Source organism: Triturus cristatus, chromosome 1_2 (genome assembly GCF_964204655.1).
Source record: "Triturus cristatus chromosome 1_2, aTriCri1.1, whole genome shotgun sequence".
Taxonomy (NCBI): domain Eukaryota; kingdom Metazoa; phylum Chordata; class Amphibia; order Caudata; family Salamandridae; genus Triturus; species Triturus cristatus.
Window position 1 is genome coordinate 365,273,095 of NC_140580.1, and position 22,412 is coordinate 365,295,506.

General features: G+C 44.3%; 1 protein-coding gene across 2 annotated transcripts in view; it reads right to left on the reverse strand.

Moving 5' to 3' along the window:
• The window catches only part of LOC146867377 (mannose-binding protein-like), an 85,756-nt gene that overhangs the window by 24,633 nt on the left and 38,711 nt on the right, over positions 1 to 22,412 (reverse strand). For both annotated transcript variants that reach the window (XM_085604683.1, XM_085604689.1), the window contains exon 4: positions 1,881 to 1,964. In XM_085604683.1, the coding sequence (XP_085460809.1) occupies positions 1,881 to 1,964 (84 nt within the window). The remainder of the gene's footprint in view (positions 1 to 1,880; positions 1,965 to 22,412) is intronic.

Here is a 22,412-nt window from a genome sequence, read left to right on the forward strand (position 1 = left end):
TTACAGGAGGCTTTCCAAATGGCAGTCAGGCTCTCTGAGCCCATCATAAGCCACTCGGAAATCCTGTTTGGATTCATTTCCGACCGACTCCATGAAAAATGGGTTGGTCGGAAATTAACCCAAACAGGATATTACGATGCCATAGGTCCGAGGGTCGGAGCCTTTTCCCACGGCATCGTAATCGGCACCATAATGCAATTCACAAATCTAGTGCCAGAGATCTCCTGCTCAGTCTCTTCTATCTTTTCTGCACTGAGATCTCCACCCTGGTGGAGGAAGGATCCACACAGTTAATTTTAGGAGGTAGTTTATTGTGTTTTTTTCTTTCAGTAGACCTGGGTTAATAATATTTTTCTAAATTTATTTTCAATTTTAGTTTAACATTAAATTAATTATATTCATGTATTTATTTTTAAATACGAAACTTTAGTAAATTGCACTGAATTTGTTTGAGTCTCCACCCCCTCATTTGAGTAGGTGGAAATACTTATGTTTACATTTAGGCGTGGATCTACACTTGGAAATGGTGTATGACAAAATAAAAGTTGCGAGGTACACTTAGTTTTTTGTACACTTTGTTTGAGTCTCCACCCCCTCATTTGAGTAGGTGGAAATACTTATGTTTACATTTAGGCGTGGATCTACACTTGGAAATGGTGTATGACAAAATAAAAGTTGCGAGGTACACTTAGGTATAAGATTCGATCTACACCTGAGTTGATCTGGAATGCAAATGTATCTTTGTGAATTGGGCCCAACATTAGAAAGTTATGTCCTGTAGTTGTAATTCTCCCATCACTGATACACTATCCTATTACCACATAATTGTAATTCGTGAATTCCTTAAAATGTGTCTAAAATTTAGAAGTATGTAACATTGACATCGTACTCTGTAAAAAACAGTAAATGTATAACGGAAGAACCCCATTCAGAAAAATAATTTAGCATTTTTAATACCATTTTAAACTTTCAATATTTTTAGACTTTTTAAACATAGTTCAAAATAATATTAATTTATTTTAGCTGTGAGCATATTATTAAGTTAAAAAATCAATTTGACATCAAATATACTTACTTTTTAACTTAAAAATGTATTCTTATATTTTTTATTTTAGGGATAATTTATTCATTTTTAATTATTGCCTATGGGGAGTTAGTGTTATAGCCTGTCCCTATATGGTTCGGTGAGATTGAGCTGCAGTACTAGTGGCTGGCAGTGTCTACTGCTTGACCTGCTCCAAGACAGTGATGTATTACATTTAAGTCTCTTTTGTCACTGTTAGGGCTGAAGTAGAATTAAAAGTGTATTTTGTCAACTGTAATTGTCTTACGCTTATGTGGGTGTGCTTTTTGTGTTAGCATGTTCCTCCCTAAACCCCTACTTAAATTTACCTTAAGCACACCCATTTTGTAGTAATGATTTCCCATTTTCCAGTAATGATTTCCCATTTTCCCAGCACTCTGCCTTGTCACTCCCACATTTACTAGTAAATTATATTCCTATGGGTGGGAAGATCATCGTCACCGAGGTGGAGATCCCATTAATGAAAAGACAGGAGTGGCAAAGGCGGAGAGCTGTGGCCTTGGGTTTGTAAACTGCATTTTGTAGTACATGAGGTATATTATACTGAAATACTACTTTACAGAATCTAAAATGCATTTAGTGAATAGGGCCCAAAGTTCAAAGCAAGGTGAATAGTTGACTTAGAGAAAAACTCAGTTTACTTAACGAGCTTTTAAAGATCGGTAGCTACAATTTATTGATGGATATATACATCATTTTATGTCCAGTTTATGTGTGTTTTCAGTGGATGTAAAGCTTTGTGTAAACAAAAGGCAAACAATACCAAGTACAAACATGATTGCAGCGTATATATTACCTTTCCACAGTCTGTCAGTGGCTGCCTGCAGAGATCTCACTTGTGCATCCAGGTCAGTTAACTGTTGCTTAAACTGGTCCAGTTCTGAGGAGAGGAAGACAGATTTAAGACTATCGGATTACCTGTGCGATCACTTCATGATAACTACCAGGGAGTGATTGAGTGTGAGTGTCGCACTCAGCAGGGAATCCAAAACCACTTTAATTTACTGTCTGTATGGTAATTTCAATCAAGGATATATTCAGAGTAGAATCTCATGAGGTCACGATATCAAAGATAACATAGTTATACTGTATGTCGTTAAATGCATAATAATTTATTGAAGCCAGTGCTTTGTGCAGGTGGTTGGAAGTGGCTGGCAGCGTTGCTCATTTTCATCATCAGACTTTCACTCAGAGGAGAAGAGAGAAAGGCAGAAAAAGAGAAAGAAGGAGGAAGTTAAAGAAAATGAATGACAAAGAGAGAAGGTAGATGGGAAAGAGAAGCTTCAATAGCAAGATTAAGAGACGGGTGGTGGAAGGAAGAGGCACAAAGTGGAATAAAACTAGGCAGCCTTGGTATTCGGTAACCCCAGCATCTGGCAGCACCTGTGGTGGACCCCTGCATTTTCTTTTTAAAAAATTAATCACTGATATGAAACTTTGTCAGGAAAGGCTTTAATTGATCCAAAACAGTAAATCAATCATGTACTCTCTTAAATGTAGTTGTAAAGGCGGTTAAATGACAGCTCATGGTGAGCGCTCACTCACACATTCAGGTTTTAAAGGAGCTGACATCTCACTGAGCTCACTCACATGATCTCCTCACATTGCATAATGAAAACCCAACTCATAAAGTGAGCTTACTGACTAGATTGGCTTCTAAATGTAGCAGAATCAGGAGGCTGAATCGTAAATTCAGATATTACCCTTCGGTTTATGTTCCTTATCCCAATCCCTACTTTACGAGGTGGCCCCACACTCAAAACAGACCCTCTCGCAAGCTTTTTCATTTAAAAAGTATATTAGGCCTCTTTCTATTTTAGTCAACCAACCCATTTAAAAGCCCTTCTCCGACACTCCCATAGTGAGGCCCACTGATTCTTTACTCACTAAGAAGGGCTTCTCCCGATGCATAAAACTGAAGGCCAAAACCTGGGCCTCTATGGGAATTCTCAAGGGCATATTATCAAGCCCATTATCGCCGCATCCTGCCGCTAAAGCAGCGATAATGTTATCGCCGTTCCTTGATAATATGGTGTTGTTAAATGTTTATTACTAATTTTAATGGTACATCCATGCTAGTGCAGAAGCAGCAAGTGTTTTTTTTTCTTTTTGGGGCAGAGCGGGGTTGTGTTTTCCTAGGTTTGCCATGTGGATGCTCGTTTAAGGTGGCAGTCCTGGTTACAGCTCTGCTTGGTGGTTTGTGCACACTTGAAACTAGGCAGGCACACGGATCCTTAGCCCGGATCCTCATCTTGTGAGATCATAATTACTTCCTAACAAATCTACATAAACAACCACTGCGGTCCTGTGGTAATACAGAGCCGCTATGGAGTCTTCTAAGCACTATAAAAGTAAAAGACTTCCTGATCAAGAGGTGGTGGAGTTTATTACTTTGTCCAAAAGTTATCTGGAGGACCTCATTAAGGATGCAGTGAATGCCGGTTTAAATGATCTACCAGAGAAGAGGCAGAAAGTGAATTTAGTCATGGATGTGGACCCGGAGAAAGGTTCTAAAGGAAAACATTTCCAGAGGCAATCATTTCTAGAGCATTTAAAACACATTAAAGAGGTTTTAAATTTTCAGCTTAAGCCCCAGCAATAAGTAGATAGGTTGTTTTCTTAATATACTTCAAGAAATACAAATGATCTCCCTCTACTCGACATCATAAAATAATTTATTGTTAAAATATGGAGGGACATTGATATAACCTAATTCCCGTTTTTTTAAATTTAAAAACGATTTATATTAAAGTGCTCTGAGCATCAGTTTCTTCAAAGTTAACTCTTTATTATCAAAAATGGCGTCCTCCGCCTCCTCATATTAGGCTTCAGAAGAAGCATCACTTCCTGATGGAGCAGAAAGGAGAGTAGATGCATCCTTTAAAAGGGCGTATGCTGCAGCAAATGTATCATTAAGAAGAAAGACCTACGCAGCTTATGCCTAAAGGAGGTAAAACATTTTTTTAATTTAATGTCGACATTAACATGCAGATGAACTGAAAGTGTATTTTTCCATGTTTAAATTGATCATAGCTTGTATTTTAAAATGATACATGTTAGTTGTCACTTTGCTTTGTGAAATGTGAAAATTTATTTTTATGCACAAAATGATTTAAAAAAAAATAATACCACTTACCTCGCCCGCTGGCCCCGTCTCTCCACTTCTACGGAACCAGGAAGCACCCAGGCTCCCCATAGCCAATCACAAAGCTGCAATGCAGTGTTGTGATTGTGGGCCTGGGCATTTCCCCCAATAGGCTGTGTAATACAGTCTGGTGGGGAACATGCAAAGTGCCCATGACTGTTTGGTAGTGCCAGGATGGCCGGCTAAGCAGCCATGCCCACTTGTAGTTTAAAAACCACTCCTCCCCCCTGTGCCTCCAGCCCCCCTGCCATGCCCTAACCCAACCTCACATCTGCGAAAAAATTAATTTATAATAACTACGTTATTATCATGCTATTTTTCCTGCTCAAAGAGCAGTGGGACGATGGGCATCCACCTTAGTGGAGGAGCCCCCCCTGGCCATACAGAAGAACTTAACAAGCTGGAATGAGGACTACGGGGGTACCCTTACCAGTGCAAGGGGTCCTTCATGCAGCTTGTGTGCCCAGGCATGTATCCCCACAAAAGAGGTCTCAGGCGCGGGGATGAGCATTGTGAGAGGGGACCCCCACATGCAGCTTCTTCACAAGCAGCCCATCTCCCACAACAAGGTGACAGCTGAAGGCTTCTCACTGACACTGAGACAGGAGGTTCCTCAGAATGCACCAAAGTGCCTTGAATGAGTATCCCCTCCTGCACTAAAGATAACTGCAGGAACCATCTCAGAGTGCAGCAAAGTATCATGCACGAGTGTCTTGTTCGCACTAAGGTCCCCTGGTGCAAGAGGTTCCTCACCCCTAGGAAGGTTACCTCCCTGCAGGAGGTTCCTCGGTATGAGAAACATGCCTCCTGGACCTAGTTCCTCAGCCATGGAAGGTGCCCTAGTTTGTCTCTGACTGGAGAAATCGTGCACTGGAGGTGATGTTGCACCGTGTGCACATCTCTCGTGCTGATATTGTCAAGATCCTTTTTTCAGGCACATTTGTAGAAGCTTTAAAAGTAGGTGCAGCACCACTAGGCAAGTAGGAGCCTTGCACTGCCAGGTTTGATATTCCATGCCCTTTTATGCCCATGTTGCTGTACCTGACTCGTACACGGTTTTTGGGTTCCAGCTTTCAGTACATAGGTCCATACGGACAGCAAGTGCTGAAGACCCTCAAAGAACCCTTTATCGGCAATATTTCCACATCGAATAAAGAGCGCTATTGAGAGTCTTCTAGCTGTGAGGAATTGAAACACCTGTATAACTAACGCAACAAATGGGGCTCCTCTTATCCTGCGCTGCATCTAGGCACCTTTGGGGCATATTATCAAGAACATTAAAAATGATCGCCGGTTTAGCGGCAGAAAACTGCCGCTAAAGCAGCGATAATGGGCTTGATAATATGCCCTTGAGAATTCCAATAGAAGTCCATGTTCTGGTGTCAACATGAGCTTCTATTGGAATTCTCCAGTGTTTACAGAGGCTTATAAACAACAGCATTGTTCACAATGATCAGGTCTTTTTCAGTGCCTTCGCGCACAGCTTTTGCTGCTTCATAAAAGCATTCCCCAGCGAGCCCCCATCCGAAAAAAAGGAAAATAGTTTATTTGGAAAGAACTGAGTTAACTTGCTAGGTTTTGAAGCATGTTGTTTCTTGAAATTGGTGAGCCCTATTTGATCACGCTGCATTGACACATTGTAAAAATACAATTATAGACGTGTTTGCTTTTATTATGGTTAGCTACCTGAAACATATATAATATGTCACTGGTGTTCTGCATGTGTATTTAAGCAGACATAATGGAGAAGGTCCCTATCAAAAAACACCATACAGACTCCCACAGGGGCGGGCATCAATGTCAGTATTGCTGAAATAAAGACTCCCTTTTGGAAGCCACCCCCACATGCCTCTGTTTCATTTATCATAAAAGAGTACAATTGTATCTAGTGAGATCTGCTTTCAGTCCTGACAGCAGCTGTGGTGAGTATGGGTGCTCTGCAGCGGCCTATCAGCTCCTGTGGAACCTAGCTACTGTGTATCTCCCTGGATCACGTTACGGTGTTCTTTTCCTAACAATAGCATGGAAGGTGAAGTGATGCCTCAAATATATGGGCGGCGAGTGGCTGATGATTCAGGCTCTATTTCCAGGCATCGGACGAGCAGTCTTCCACCAGCTCCGGTGGCTTCTTTCCCTCGTTGTAAGTCATGAGTGGGTTGTGCAGTCTCCTGGTTCAGGCCCCTGCACATCATTAGAGTACCACTAGCGTTGACCAATGAGGAGGGTCTCACGGGCGGTTCTAGCTCAGCCAAAGCAAATGTGACGTTGCAGTAGAGTAAGACACTTCTTTTATGGCCAGCATGTATGTTTCTAAATAATACTGATACCTGCCAAGTACTAAAGTCTATAGAGGAAGAGGAGGAAGCCTCAGGATGAGGTTTGGGCTTCTACAGATGAGAGACCAGTCCTACTGGCTGCTCTGTTAACCCTCATTTCCGTATCAATGCAGAACACGTGTGCCACAGATGTGTTAATTGCCAGCAGTGAAACACAGGGAAGAATACAGTTGTAACCATGAGTATAAGAAAACAGGGCTTTTTCCAGATGTCCCCCCGCTTTTTGCCCTCTATTTGAACTACTAGATGGTGCTTTTTGACTCAGACAGTGCCCCGATGCCTGCTAACCAGGCTCCAGTGCCAGTGCTCTCGCCCTAAAAATGTTATGTGTGAATTGGCAATCCCAATTGATACAGACTTTACCCCCTTATAAGTCCTTAGTGTATGTTGCAAGGTGGGCCCAGGATATAGGTGGTAAAGGGGTCCCCAGGGCTGCAGCATGGTTTCATGCCACCCTGGAGGACCCTCACAAACTACTGACAGAAGGCCTGCCATTGCAGACTGCAGAAACAGTGCAAACTGCTCTAACTCGACTGTGCCCTCACCATGTGTGACACAGTCAAATGCACTGCTTTTAATATATGTCAATCACCCCTAGAGAAGGCCTCCTGTGCCTAGGATGCAGGGTGCAGTATATTAAGAGTGTAGACATATAATTGTGAGCTTAGATGTATCTACAGTGTCTTAACCATTAAAGTACGCTATAAGTGATAGGCGTTCCATAGGATAACATGAGACTTGCACCTGAGCAGCCCCAGGTTGCTATCTCTATTATGGTACCACCTAAATATGTTGAGTTTGGTGTCAAAGAACATGCCTTCTCTCTCTCAGACACGGATATGGTGTCCATGGAAGTGTGGCATGCACCCAGATGGCACCTCAGAGGTTGCCCAAGCTTCACTGTGCTCTGACTGACCAGCTTGTGCTTTCCCACACCTGGTGCCACCAAGACAGGATTCTTACCTCCTGCCAGGCAGTGTGATCACTCTCAGGAGTCAAGGGCAAAGGCTGAGCAGGAAGGAGATCACACCTCCCTCCTCCCCAGTAGTCTAGTGAAGTGACACATCAGAGCAGTTAGCTTCAAAGGCTGCATCGCTTCTGAAATGCATCTGGGCTGTCCCCCTGAGGAGAAAATAGCCTTCCCCTTGCCCCAGGTGCACTTGCACTCGGGCAAGCACGGAAAATAGGTATGCAGGAGCTGTACACCTCCAGGAAGGCTGGCAGCACTTCCCGTGTGAGCAGCCTGATCTGTGCACCTAGAAGAGAATTCTGGGTTCTGGGTAGAAAAGGTGATCTACACCACAGGATGTGGTCACCTCAGGGGCGGACTAGCTGCAGGGACTTACTGCTCATTGGCTACTAGCTCCCACACCCCTAATTCACCTAAATCTAGGATTTAAGGGACTCCACTGGCACCAGAGCCTAAGATCTGAACAGTTACTTCAAAGAAGGACCAATAGAGACCCATGTCACCGACAACAGGACTCTGCCCACCAGCAAAAAACAAAAGAGGGATGACTTGGAATTGAGTAAGGACCCTTGTCTGCGGCCAAAACTCAACAATCCCGAAGATAAGGATCCTTTTGGAAGCCAGAAACAGCCTCAGTCTCCCCTGAACTAGTGGCACTAGTCCCCTGAAAACTGCAGGTAAAAACACTTACCAGATCCAAAGGATCACTGGCCATCGGGCCCTCCGAGGGATTGCCCAAAACCAGGTGGTTTAGTGCATTGTGGGAGTTGTAGTCTCACCTGCCCCAGAGTTGTAGACTACTACATTACTCCCCTGAACCCAGTGAAGTTCCAGCATCTTTTCGTTGTGCTTGTTGGTCACCTGTCTGGTAACCATCTCCCACACTCAACGCTCCATCTACAGAGAATATTGTGCAACCATTATCAGCAGCTGTGTACCTGCTGTGTTTTTGCATTTTGTTTCTTGCAGCACCGTATGAGCGGTAAAAACAGCACGACCTGCGGCTCCCTTTCAGCACCAAGGACAACCAGAACAACTCTCCACCCGGACTCCACGGGCTGGGTAAAATTGATCAGACTGTTGTGGCTTGGTGCCCGCATGACATTAAGCCTATAAGGGTTCCAAGTAACTCAACCTGCAAGTGACCGATTGTCACCAGTGGATTTTGCAATTGATCTCAATTTTATTAGTCTGGTCATTTTTCGGCACTGATTTAATATTGCTTCACAAATCTATAACTCCAGTTATATGTACGCTATTCCATTCATTTTGGTATCTAGATCAAGATAAAAATACACCCTGTTTTTATAAATTGGTGTTGGATTTCTCTGAAGTCATGTTAATTACTTATTGTACATGTTGGTTCTCTGAAATGCTGAACACATGTTCCTCGAGTAAAGCCTGACTGCTCTTTTCCACTCTACCAGGACTGTGCTAAGGATTTATTAGTGTGAATCCAAGGACAATCTTTGGGGTTTTGTGATAATATGACATGGTTTGGCATTTGCAGCCATATCACATAATATTCCACTTTCCTACAATGAGTCACATAAGGAGATCAGGTTGTCCTTTCAATTGCTTATTCCTTGACTTTGTGGAAATGCCCATTTGCAACAGACTATCTTGGTGGTAGGCTGTCTCTTTTCTCATTGGGTAGAGGTCTATCCAACTAGGAGAAATTACAACATCACAGTGGCCAAATCTATTGCTAAGGGAGATGATCCCTCGTTTGGCCTACCGGTTTCTCTGGAGCCAGATCATAGGACACATTTAAAAAAATAAAGTAATGAAAATGTTGTGCAAGTGGAGCAGTGGTTCATTGTAGCTATAGGACTGAGGCGTCTGGAATTGTGATGCATGTGAACTGGATTCTGAAGTCTTGACTTGATAATGTGTTTGCATCCACTTTACTGAAATGTCCTGACACCCTTCCATTGTTCTAATGAGTCTCCCATTCATTATTGATTGGAGAACTGCACTCCCCCCAATGGATTCTACTGCAGAGAGAGCCATGAGATTCCTGCTGTGCCTGCAACTGTGCTTGTGAATATAGCAGGTGATATAATTTTGACTACTGCAAAGGACTGGCTGATGTGATGAGTTCTGCCTCTTATTAGGTTTTGTTGGCAACTCCACTTCCAATACAAAAACAGTGCCATGACCACATTTCTGGGAATTGAGTCTTGGTGAAGAAAGATGCCAGGAAAAGTCATCTGAAGCCCTGCTCATGTGGCCCTTCCTAAGTCATTCTTGTTACAAATAGCACTATCAAGTGAGGAGGCCTTCCAAACGAGGTTCATGCCTTCCATATCAAGAGATTGAGACAAGCCACTGAAGAAGTGGTGACAAAAACCACTGACTCACAGAGTCAAACTCCGGCACAGAACAAACATTCATAGAGTGGAGAAAATTGTGCACAAGTGTCTCAAAGTCAAGTGTAGACCAGTGCAGAGCTTGTGGTGAGTGAATCAAAAGTAGCGACAGTGAACCAAGCAACAGAAACTGAGAAGAGAAAGGTGGCTGAAAAAGTGGTGAGAAACTAAGAGCAGTTGTGTCAGAGGAACGCATCCAAGAAACAATCGCAGAAGAATCAGAGACAAGTGAGTAAAGTTACAGGTGGCAGTTAACAGTCAGTAATCAGAAGATCGAAGAGACAGCGGGCACCATGCCTGAATGGACTTGATTTGCTGAAAGTGGGACTGACTTGAGAACACAAGAGATTGAGAACAAACAGAGAGTTTTTGAAATACCTCCATTAATAGTGCCACCACAGTGAAGGTTAATCAATTTTTTTGTTTTGACTGACGGAATTCAAGTGACATATACCCAAACACTGAAGATTCATGCTTTAAATCCTGAAAAGCTTGTGAACTTAGGAATAAGGCCCATGCTTGGTTAGTCTTCTTTTAAAAAGAAACCCACGGTATGATTAAGTTCTGATTCAGAAGGTAACTGAACTTATACATTGAGCATTTTGCTGAATTTGCACAGTAGAAGAAACAACTAGAGTTTTGCTTATTGATCATGACTTATCCTCTTTTAAAAAATCTCATTTGAGTGAAACCATGGAGTCTAATACACCGAAAAGATGTAGTGTTTCTAATAATACGCACAATTGCATTAGTTGCATTACTTATTGGCCTGTTGGTGGATCTCAATTCTTCTGTTGAGCTTGCTTCTACCGAACCTAAGTCTGACTTTGCTTATTTAGAAGAGCAAAAGAGCAACATCAATTTAACATTATGACATTAAATTAGAGATGGCTCTGAGGGAAATTCATCTGAGAATGTTTTCTGTTGACTATTTCATGAGTATTTAACCCCTTCAGCGCGGCGCGGATTACCGGGCCGTGCTGAAGGTTCGTTGCGCAGGTGGGGCCGTGACGGAGCGGTTCCGTCATCCGCACAGCGCGACCGATGCGCATGACGGAACCGCTCCGTCATGCGCATCGAAAGGGTTAAATGTGATTAATACAAAGGGATGCTATATTTTCACATATTTACACTCCTCAACAGCAGCTGGTGTGATTTATCATCATCTGTCATTGACCTATGCTTTCACCTATGCCATATTTATGACATCTGTCTATAGATAATTTATCTATGGTTAGGGTTTTGAATTTTTCAAAAATAAGCTTTGAATGTTGCCTTACATGACAACTAGCACACAAATTAAGCCTACTAACTTGTGTAGTTCTAATGCTTCATGTAAATGAAGCAGGGATAAGAAAGATGTTATAGAAGAATTAAATGAGAGAAGATGCAAACTTAAGAAGAAGAAAGGAATTACGGAAAGGTAAGGTTTGGGAAAAGAGAAAGAAGTGGTGAAGAACTTAGAGGTACATTCAAAATAGAGGTTGGACTGGAAGAAGAAAGGAACCTTTGGTACTGTGCGGAAGACACATGTAGTTCAAAATTCAAAATGTGTGGAATGCAGTGATTGTGATTGGGCATTGTAGTCTAAGGGAGTTTTTTTTCCATTTTATAAACAATTTTATTGCCATTTCGTTTATTATTACAGTGCCTTTCAGTACAGTAATCTTTCATGGTGTACAAACAAAGATGAAATGGTCTACATTAACTTTCGCGCTGTAAAGATACAGCAGAAACTCGGCCATCTAGGGTAGTGGTGCTAATAGACCAACTGCAACATATCCTGTAATCATCGTGTGCCAAAGTGTGTTTATTCACTAATGTCTGACCCAGGCTCATCCTGTGGGGGTTCACATATATTTCCACGGTAGGCGTTCCACTTCCCCCATACCCTTGTCCATTTTTTTGGGCAGCCCCTGTGAGTGTATACTGACTTCTCTGCCACCATTGCCATGTCCATATCGTTGCACCATTGACTGAGGTTAGGGTTAAGCCTGGAGCCCCAACGTTGTGCTATATTTCGTTTTGCCATTTTCATGCCCAGTGTTACCCTGTCTTGAGCTGTATTGTTTAAATCTGTAGGTTCCCAGATATTGAGAAGACACCGTTTTGGTTCTGGGACAATCGTGACTGTAGTGACTTGTGAGAGCGTATGCATCACTGCTCACCAATAGCGCACTATCTCCGGACAGAGCCAGATAGTATGGTAAAGTGTACCTGATTCTCCACATTGCCTGAGACAAAGTGGTGTGTTTGCTCGGTGTCTTGTGTGTAATAGTGTCCTAGTATCGTACGTGCGGTGTGGAATTTTTAATTGCACCAATCTAAGCCTCAACAGTATCACTGCCTCCCTATGGAACGCCCGTGCCTCTCGCCAGTCAGCTTCATCTATGTCACCTACTTCTAGTTCCCATCTGGCCTTCAACGTCGTCGTGGGGTCCGGGCGGTTATGCACAATTTTCCAATAGGTTTGGGAATTTTCCTTTTTGAGAAGGTGGTGTGTTAGGAGCCTATCATCTAATGGTGAGGATTCTTCGGGTCATGTTCCTGGTGGGATCAAAGACTGGAGCGCGTGCCTGACCTGCATGTAGCGGAATATTTCTGACTTTGCTAATCTGGAGGTGATCTGCAGCTGGGCAAATGTGACCATTTCCCCTTTCTTCCAGAGATCTCCAACTTTTGATATTCCTATCAAATCCCATTGGCTAAAACCTTTGGTGTTACGCAGCATGCCCAGTCTCTTAGTGTCACATAGTGGCATAGCTTGTGTTATTACTCCCTCCCATCCTTGTGCTCTCTGTGCCTTGAACCAGACATGTATTGTGTGTGAAGTTGGACCTGTGAGGTTGTTTCTTCTCACCCTGTTGTATAGTGCTCCCACAATCCCCGGAGCGTCTAGTAGGTGCCTATCCATTCATTATGCTGGGTCCTCTTGAGATATATGCAGCCATTGGTTGATGGCAACCAACTGGGAAGCCCAATAATATATTTTAATATCAGGGAGGGCGATACCACCATCATACCAACTTCTTGTAAGTTTGTGCAGAGCTATAAGGGGATTTTTCCCATCCCAAAGCAGAGTTGTCACTTCTGCATTTATCACTGTGAAGTATGCTGGGGGCACAGGGAACGGTGTATTTTGTAGTGCATAGAGAAATCTGGGAAGTGCCATCATTTTAAAGAGGGCTGCCCTACCCAGCAGCGTCAGTGGCAGTGTGCGCCAGAGTCAAGGGCTGTGTTAGGTTTTGCACAATGAACTGTGGTCCATCATGTGTTATGAATATTCCTAGATATTTAAAGCCATTATCTGCTACCTGAAGTGGACATCCACGTTGGAGCCGTGGCAGGCAACCGTGTAAGCTACAGAGAAGTGATTTTGGCCAGTTTATGGTATATCCAGAGACTCACCCATAAGCTGTGCAAACATCTCAGAGGCAATTAATGGAGCGTGCTGGGGACATTAAGTATAAAAGTATGTCGTCCGCATATAGCGAGATTCGGTCTTCCCAGTCCAGTGCACATCTTAATCCATGTATCACTGGGTCTTGCCTAATCCATGTGGCCAGGGGCTCCAGCACTTGTGCGAACAGGAGTGGTGATAGTGGGCCGCCCTGTCTTGTCCCAAATCCCATGTGGCCGAGGACTGCAAAAAGGATAGTCCATTCGACTAAATCGAACGCCATCCTTGCATCTAGGGAGAGTATAACTGCGTTCTCTTCTATGGTGGACCTACACTCTATAACACTATGGAACCTCCTCAGATTGAGCGCAGTATTGCGGTTTGGCATAAGTCTGGACTGATCCGGATGAATCACCGTGGAGAGAGGTGGTTGTAATATTGTGGCCAGCGTCTTAGCCAGTATTTTTGCTTCAGCGTTTATGAGGAAAATTGGCCTATAGGACACACACTCCTGTGGTGGTTTGCCAGGTTTGTGTATCGCGACTATGGTAGCCAGGCGCTGATCCCTAGGAAGGATCCCCTTCTCTAAGCTATCTGTGAACATGGCTAGAAAGTGTGGTACAAGCTAGGGTGCTGCTTTTTTATAGAATTCCACCCGAATTTCGTTGGGCCCTATGGCCTTCCCCGTGTATGGTGCTCCTATTCCCTGTGTGAGTTCCTCTGGTGTTAAATCTTCTTCCAGAGCTGCTGCTGCATCTGGAGTTAGTGTGGGCATGTGTATGTCTTGGAGGAATGCAAGATTGTCATCCTTTGAGGCTGTGGCGGTTTGTGTATATATAATTTTATAATGTGCCACTAACGCTTCAGTGATTTGTTCCGGTGCAGCTGTTATTTGTCCATCATCTAAACGGATCTGAGCCACCCATTTACTTGCCCTTTCCTTCTTTTCCAACCAAGCCAGTAGCTTACCCGCTTTATCGCCCAGTTTGGAGACGGTGTGTTGTGTTTTGTGAGTGTATTATTCGCCTCCTCCCGTACGTATGCTTTATATGCCTGTTGTGCAAGTTGCAGCTTATGTGTCGTCTCCTCATTAGTGTCTGCCATATGTGCTGCCTCTGCCTTTTTTGTCCCACAATTAGGGAGATTGCGTGCCCGCAGAGTACTGTCTTGTACGCCTCCCATAGAGTCATTGGAGAGGGGACCGAGTGTTGGTTTTCTTCAAAATAGCTTTTTGTCGCCTTAATGAGGTCCCAACTGGTTTTATGATTTTTAAGATATCCGGGGCGTATTGGGAACAATCTTCGCCGTCGCGGGGCAAAGGTTGTGTATGCAATGAGTATTGGTGAGTGGTCCGATATACCCCTTGATACGTGTGTAATCTCCGTCATTCCTAGCATCCCTGTGCCTAATGTAAAGATGTAGTCTAGCCTGGAGAGGCTATTATGTACTCTAGAGTGAAATGTATATTGCCGTTCGGTCGGGTATCTGGTCCTCCAGACATCTAACAAGCCGAGATGCTTCTACGAATTCTACTAACTTGAGGTTGGCACCACTGGGGTCTCTAGGGGGCTGTCGATCTATGGATGCATTCATGGTGGCATTAAAGTCACCCCCCATAATTAGTTCTCCACGTGGGAGTGTAAGCAGGAATTTTCTCAGGTCCAGGAAGGCAGTCTGATGTAACGTCGGTGGGATGTAAACTGACCCTATGCTATATATTCTACCGTCCCATTGACATGTGATTGCTGCAAAGCGCCCTTGGTCATCCTCGTTTGTCCCGGTTACAATCAATGGGAAACATCTATTTACTAGGATCCCCACCCCTCTGAAACCCGAAGTAAAATCAGAGTGCACTATCATTTTGAAGCCCCATCTGTCTAGGGCTTAACAGGTCGTCCCCTGCAGATGAGATTCCTGGAGGAGTGCAACCGTGGGATTTTTACGCCTGAGGTATTGAAAGACCAGGTCCCATTTAATTTTATCCCCCAGACCATTTACATTTCATGATATCACCCTCAATGGATGACCGGACGGTCGAGAGGTCTGTGTCTGGGAACCGGCGTCACTCATCTCCAAATTTGTGTTTGGCATGATCTTCATTAATGTTTAGCCACCCTTGGGCTGTTTGTGTGATATTCCCCGTAGCGTCTTCTGGTCTGAACCTTGTTGTAACACCTGTCATCAAAAAGACAACCAAAAAACTAAAAATAAACCAATTAACTGTACCCAACCCTCCTCCCCCTCCCTGCCTCCCTGCATAGCAGATTTAAAACTACCCGCCACCCCAACTCAGCAGAGTGCTTTAGTACCATAACTTTGTACTTGTGTAAGGGGAAGAGTCACTCCGCACCCCCGTTCATTCCCTTTGTGTCCTCACAGACTGTTGTGAACATTCTGCACCTTCCAGCCCAAGTTTCAATTTCCAAACAGGCCTTTACGCATTATCTGTGGTGTATATCCCTTAGTCTGCGGGGTCCAAAGTTACCCCATCAAACTGACTCCTTGTCTGTAGGTCGGCACCATCCTGTCATGATGTGGAGTTCTGTCTGAGGTGTGGCAACACCGCCTTGGGGTCATCCCACGTTCTGAGTGTACTATATGGGGTATCATTCTGAGTTGCTGTTTGTCCTCGTGCCGGTGCCTGCCCCTGTTTCGGTCTCTGTCTCTGTTGGTAGAGCTAATTTAGTGAGTTGGTGCCTTTGTTTTGTCCCTTGCCTGTTATACCCTTTGGCTAGACGCCATCCTTTCAACCATTCTTGGGCTTCCTCCGGTGTCGTGAAGAACCAGCTCTTCTCTTCTGCTTCGACTCTCAGTTTTGCTGGGAAGAGCATTGCGTATTTGAGTTCTCGTTTGCGCAGCTCTCTTTTGATGTCTATAAAAATAAGTTGTTGCTTTATTACGGCCGCTGTGTAGTCAGGGTAAATTATCACGTTACTGTTGCCCACCCGCAAGGGGGGCGCAATTCGGGCCACCAGCAGAATTGCGTCTCGGTCTCTGAAGTTGAATATTCATGCTAGAATATGTTGTGGGGGGGCTCCCGGTCTAAGTTTTCCTCCCGATACTCGGTGGGCTCTTTCCACTGAAAAGAAGTTAGAGAGGCCACAAGGATGCAGTTGTGTTTGCACCAGTTCTTCCATGAAGAGATCCAATGCTGGCCCTTTGATGCTTTCCGGTACTCCCACCAGGCGAATGTTGTTGCATCGTGAGCGATCTTCTTCATCATCTAGCTTTTCCGCCATATGCTTGGTAGCTAGCTCCAGGTGACGTACTTGTCATTGCAGCGTCGCAGTGTCAGTCGGGAGAGCTGCAGTGGTGGTTTCTACCTCTGACATTCTCATGTTAATTTTGGAGATGTCTGCTCGCAGCAGCATTATGTCGCAAGATATAGTGCCGATGGAAGTTTGCATTTGCTGTAGGGTGGTCATCACATCTTGCAACGTGACCTCTTTGGTTTTTGCTGCCTTTCGGCCACTGTCAGTGCCTGGGACCAGAACTGGCATGTCTGATTGTTCTTTATTAAAGACGTACTTATCTAGTCAGTTATTTTGCACCGATCGCTGTCCTCTGCCTCCCATGGCCCCTCGAACTCTGGGGGGTATGACCTTTTAATTGGCGGGGGAGACAGTATTCACCGCTGCCTGCCAGCTTGGAGTGACTCCCTCGTGCGGCCTATCGGTTTTTCTGTCCCGTTCCACCACTATCTAGGGCAACTGGTGTCAGTGGAGGCTGTGCTTGCCCCCGTGGTTCTTCCAGGGCACTGCGTTTTACTTCACGCCGTTTGTAGTTTGGGTGGCGCTTCTCGTGGGGTTGGGTGTCCGATATTTGAACCAGATCAGTTCAGGTGGAGCGTTATGGCTTTATGCGCTAGCGCTGCACTAAGTGCGGTCGATTCCCTTACCGCTTGCACTGTGGTGTGTCCCACCGTAATATTCTGGAGTGTTCAGTGCATATAGAGCCTGTCAGGTCTTATTGCGTGGTTTCTGAGGGCTGCTCCGTTGTCCCTTCAGCCGATTCCCTCGTCAGCGGATCATCATCTATCCCTCTGTGTGCAAATGGCCGTAGTGTCAGTGCACTCCAGTAAGGGGCTCAGTATGCGAGCACCCGTGTCTTCTCAGCGGTGCCGGCTGCTCTGTGCAGACTTAATCTGGCTCCGTCGGGGGGCGCTCGCTTCGCTCTTCTCCCGCCCTCCGGTTACCTCAATAATGGTGCTGCTTAGCGGGCTTTGGGCAATAGCGCATCAGTGCCGGTTATCTATCAGGCGGGTCAGGTGTTATCACGCCGCTTCACTCACAGCCCGTCCCGATGCTCTATCAGGCCCTCCGTAAATCTGGCCGGTCTCGTCTCCGTCGCGGGTGGCTTCTAAAGGCACGCTAGGTCTCGGCTTGACTTCTGGTCCCAGGCCGTGACTCCGCCCCCCGGCGTCCCCGGTCGTGTTTTTCTCACTGAAATTGCAGCAGCGGCTGCGCGGGTAATTGCGGTGCCTCCGCCTTCGTTTAATTACGGTGTAGGTATCGGATTAGTGTCAGGATTTGTGGGGAATGTTGGACGAGAGCCGGAGCTCTCTTAAGCTGCGGCCATCTTTGCCGGTCGCTAGCCACGCCCCCTGGGGAGTTTAATTTTTGACAGTAAAGGAACCTTTTATTAGGGAAGTTAATTATGTATGTGGAAGGATTGTGTTATAATCTAGGAAGTTAATGATGCATCTTCTCTGTTGCTGTCCTTGCCTTGCTGCTCAGTCTGTGTGATGTTTTTCGGAATGTTGAGTGTGTTTGAGTGGAAGAAAGATCAGTTGGTGAGATGGGCTGAGCAGCAGGGAGGCTGCTCCTGGTGGGGCATTGCTGGGCACTGATCAAGGCCTTGTTGCGGATCCTAACCAAAGAATAAAGCTAAGATCTTGGACCACATCTCTGGACTACCTAGCTTTCTTTGATTTGTAACACTGGCGACGAGTTATAAGAACCTGCGTGCTGATTGGACTTTTAAAGTGAAGGAATCTATTTTTAAGAACCTGCGTGCTGTTTGGACTATTAAAACTGAAGAAATCAATTTTCAGTAAGTTAATCATCTGGATTTGAAGGAACCTGGCACCCCTAATGCCCCACCAGTGACCCTGTCAACGGTCGCCCACAACTCAAGGTGCCAGTTCCTGCTACATTGTTTGTTTTGGCCTGCTGTAACCTGCTGTGGACACTGGACATCAGAGGATAATTTGGCCTGAGACTCAAGCTTGATTTAGATTACACACCAAGAGAGGCGCTGTAGGCGTTTAGCTGTAAATTGCCTGCGTGTGGAGGTGAGCGTCAAGATTGGAGTGTTTAGCCTTGGATGTGTCTCCCAGTGGGGAATTTTTTGGCTATAATGGAGCCTGTTTGAGCCTATTTGTGGTCTGGGCGGTCTGGCGCATGATCGTTTCCCCGCACCTTCCTTGTGGGGCTTGGAGGAGAGAGCCGACGTGCCGCTGCTCGAAGTACATTCCCCGTAGTGCATTGGATGTATTGGATGCATGTCAAGGGAGGAACCGGCGGGTGTCTGAAAGGAGGTGTGCTGGATTTATTGAACATTGGAGGTACTTTTACGATACTATTTTTTTAAACACTTTCAAGCGTCACTTTAACATAGGTTGGCTGTGGCATTAAAGTTTGAAAGCGACGCTCGTGCCCTTATTAGCGCGCGCAGCAGTACCTGTTTCACTGTGAGGTTGCCATGGATCCTTTGTGACGCGTTGAGGGTCACTGCGCATAGCCTGCATGCAACAACGTGCCGTGAGCCACCCGACGCGTCGTCGCCTACGTGCCACCATTTTGGATTCAGGGTCCAATTGAAGGAGAGGAGACTTTCCCGTGGTTACTAGGGGCAAGGCAGAGGCGCATGCAGTGGAGCGGGGTAACGCAGTTTCGCATGAAATGGAGCGGCGAGACACGGAGGCTTCTCAGACTTATTTGTCTGGTTTTACCCACAAGTGTTGGTTACTTGTGTGAAGTGTTGGCCTGTGCGTGGGGGGTGCGCACATAAGAAGACCTTTCTTAAGGCTTCTCAGACTTATCTGTCTGGTTTTACCTTTGGGTTGGTTGTTACCTCGTGTGAGGTGTTGGTCTGCGTGTTATCAGTATGCACGTTAGAAGACTCCTGATTGTGAGCCTTCTCAGACTTATGTCTGGTTGTACCATTTAATAAGTTACCTGGTGAGAATGGTTGGTCTGTGCGTCACAGGAGCGCACGTGTAGAAACTTATTATCTTTTTATCTTAGTGTTATACTTGTAGCTCATAAGTTTTTGGCTAGGTGTGTTTTTCTATCATCGCACAATTTATTTATTTAGCCTTGTTGCATAAATGTACATTGTTCTTGCATTTTACTATCCTCACATATTGCATGAAAGTACATTGTTTTTGCATTTTCCTAGCTTCACAAACTGCATAGGTACATTGTTCTTACTTGTTCCTATTTTCACTAATTTGATGAGGGGGGGATGTGTTATAATCTAGGAAGTTAATGATGCATCTTCTCTGTTGCTGTCCTTGCCTTGCTGCTCAGTCTGTGTGATGTCATTCGGAATGTTGAGTGTGTTTGAGTGGAAGCAAGATCAGTTGGTGAGATGGGCTGAGCAGCAGGGAGGCTGCTCCTGGTGGGGCATTGCTGGGCACTGATCAAGGCCTTGTTGTGGATCCTAACCAAAGAATAAAGCTAAGATCTTGGACCACATCTCTGGACTACCTAGCTTTCTTTGATTTGTAACAGATTGCTTATATCCAGCTTCCAGCGAGTTTGATTGGTAGCTGTTATTGAGCTTTAGTATAATATAATATAGAAGAAATTGATGATAAGGGGATAGTGATTTAGGGCGGAGCTGCACAGAGTGCTTAATAAGTAGTAGGTCATGTTTTTGCTGTTATGATTTCTTCATAAGGTGACTTGAAGATTAGAAAGCTGTCAGCATTGGTTGACTGGCTCTCTACTAACACAGCTAATATTTTTACTGCTATTAACTCAATGCTTGTAACAATAAGAGTGATGGTTTTGCAGAATTGGTTTGCTTTAGATATCTTACTTATGTAGGAGGGTTGAGTCGGTAACATGTTACATGTTCAGCAGTGCTGTTAGCCCAAAACCAGTCCCAAGATGCTTGATTCCGGTCCAGGGAAGACATGGCTTGGCAGTTCAGGCTGGACTGTTCCCATGAGGCACAGGATCAAGACTGATTTGCATATAGCTTTGTCTGAACTGGGGTGGTGAAGTGAGCTAAAGAACGATGATGGATTCAACCCTGGTCTGTGACTGGGGTTGAGTGTCTGAAAAGTTTCAGTGCTCCGTCCATCATCTCCTTGTGTTCGCTTTGTACATCCCAGGCACCAGTAACAAGATTTGCATGAATATTCACAACAAGACCCATATTTCTAGTGAGTGGAAGGTTTGGTGCCTGGGAACTCATAAAGTAAGGATTTTCTGGTTGGTAAACGGCTTAGTGGTATTGGTAGTGGATTACTTGGAAAATTATAACCCCTATACTAAACATTGCAATTTGAACAATACGTCTATTTTTACTTATAGTGGAGGTGAAATTTCTTGCTGCAAAGAGTGGGTCAAAATGCGATTGAGGAAAGCAGCTGTCTGAATTGAATTGGAGGAAAAGAAAACAGGCTGAGATGGAGTTGGAGGAGTTGCAGAGTCACACATTTGAAGAGCTGAGAGATCTGGAAGAGTTCCAACACAAGCTGCAAAAGTCGATAACTCTTGTGTGAAGGGTGGGTATTAGAAAATGTGGTGTAATGTGTCGTGACTGCCAGAGTCGCCAGAGGGAGGATTTGGTTAAAAAAAATATATAATTAAATATTGTGTACATATATCAACATGCAACACACATTGAAAGTATTGAAAGTGTATTTTTTCATGTTTAAACGGATCATATTTAATGTAGGCCGGTATTTTGAAAGAGCTCATGGTAGTTGCCACTTTGCGAAACGTTAACTTTTATTTTCTCTTCGAAAAGCTGAAGTAAGATTGAAAGCAAGTAATGCTTATTTTTCTTGTTTCTCATGTAGAATGAATGTCTTGTTCTTAGAGATTGTGGTGAAATGTCTTAATTGAATGGAGGCCTTTAAGCTGTACCAGTGAGTGCAAGCAGCCCATATGTCTTATCTGCTATTTTGATGGTCACAGTCGAAGATTGATTGTGAGAAAGTTTTGTATATTTTAATGAGACTGAAACTGTATCCTGTCTGTCTTCACTTGGTTGGTTGGCTGTTGGAGAAATTAGGAGTTACTGATAATGTTAGAATTCTGTCCTTTTAAGAATGTGTTTGCAGCAGATGCTTGCTACAGCCATTCACAGGCTTTGCGGCAGAATTCTCCTATTCAGGCTTCTCTTCAGGTTTCTGTGATCTCTCCCAGCTTGGCAGTGTAGCAAGTTCCCCTTCATGGGAGAACGGATTTGCTCTATTCAATTTGATCCAACTTATAATAGATTGTCTTTGCTCTATATATAGAATAATGCATGTATGCATTGGCTAATGTATCATAATTAATCCTGATTCTTTGAGCTGTAACTTTGCAAATATTTCAATAAACCTTCATGGTTTGGAACTTAAACATTCTATCTCGTCCTTGTGAGGTAAATGTGCTTCACATTATTGAAGTGTTTTGAGTTTGAAATCAGCATCAGACGGAACTAGAGATTAATCAGTGGGCACTTATTGAACCAAAATTTGCACCAGAATTTCCACAGAGCAAAGGGCCCCAACAAAGGCATTGTTGAAGAATGCCCAGGCTCTGTATGATTGTTTTCTGGAAGGAATAGATTTCACAAAGAGTCTGGCAAACACTGAGCTACTTTCCCAGTTTCTTTTGAACACCTACTTTGAAGTGGCGTAGTCCTCTGATACAGCAGCAGGAGCTTCAGTGGCAGGAGGAAAAATATTGTGGCTCAAATTGTGGAAAATTGATCAGAGACAAAGGTAATTTATTCATGGTCTGCCCCATTTGGGATAAAAGCTATTTGGTCTGGAATTTAACAATGTTTTCAAACATTCAGCAGGGGAAAGAAATAAACGCTTTAAACCCTCAGGGCTCCAGTAGAGAGATTATCTTCAACAAAGAAAACCAACAGCTT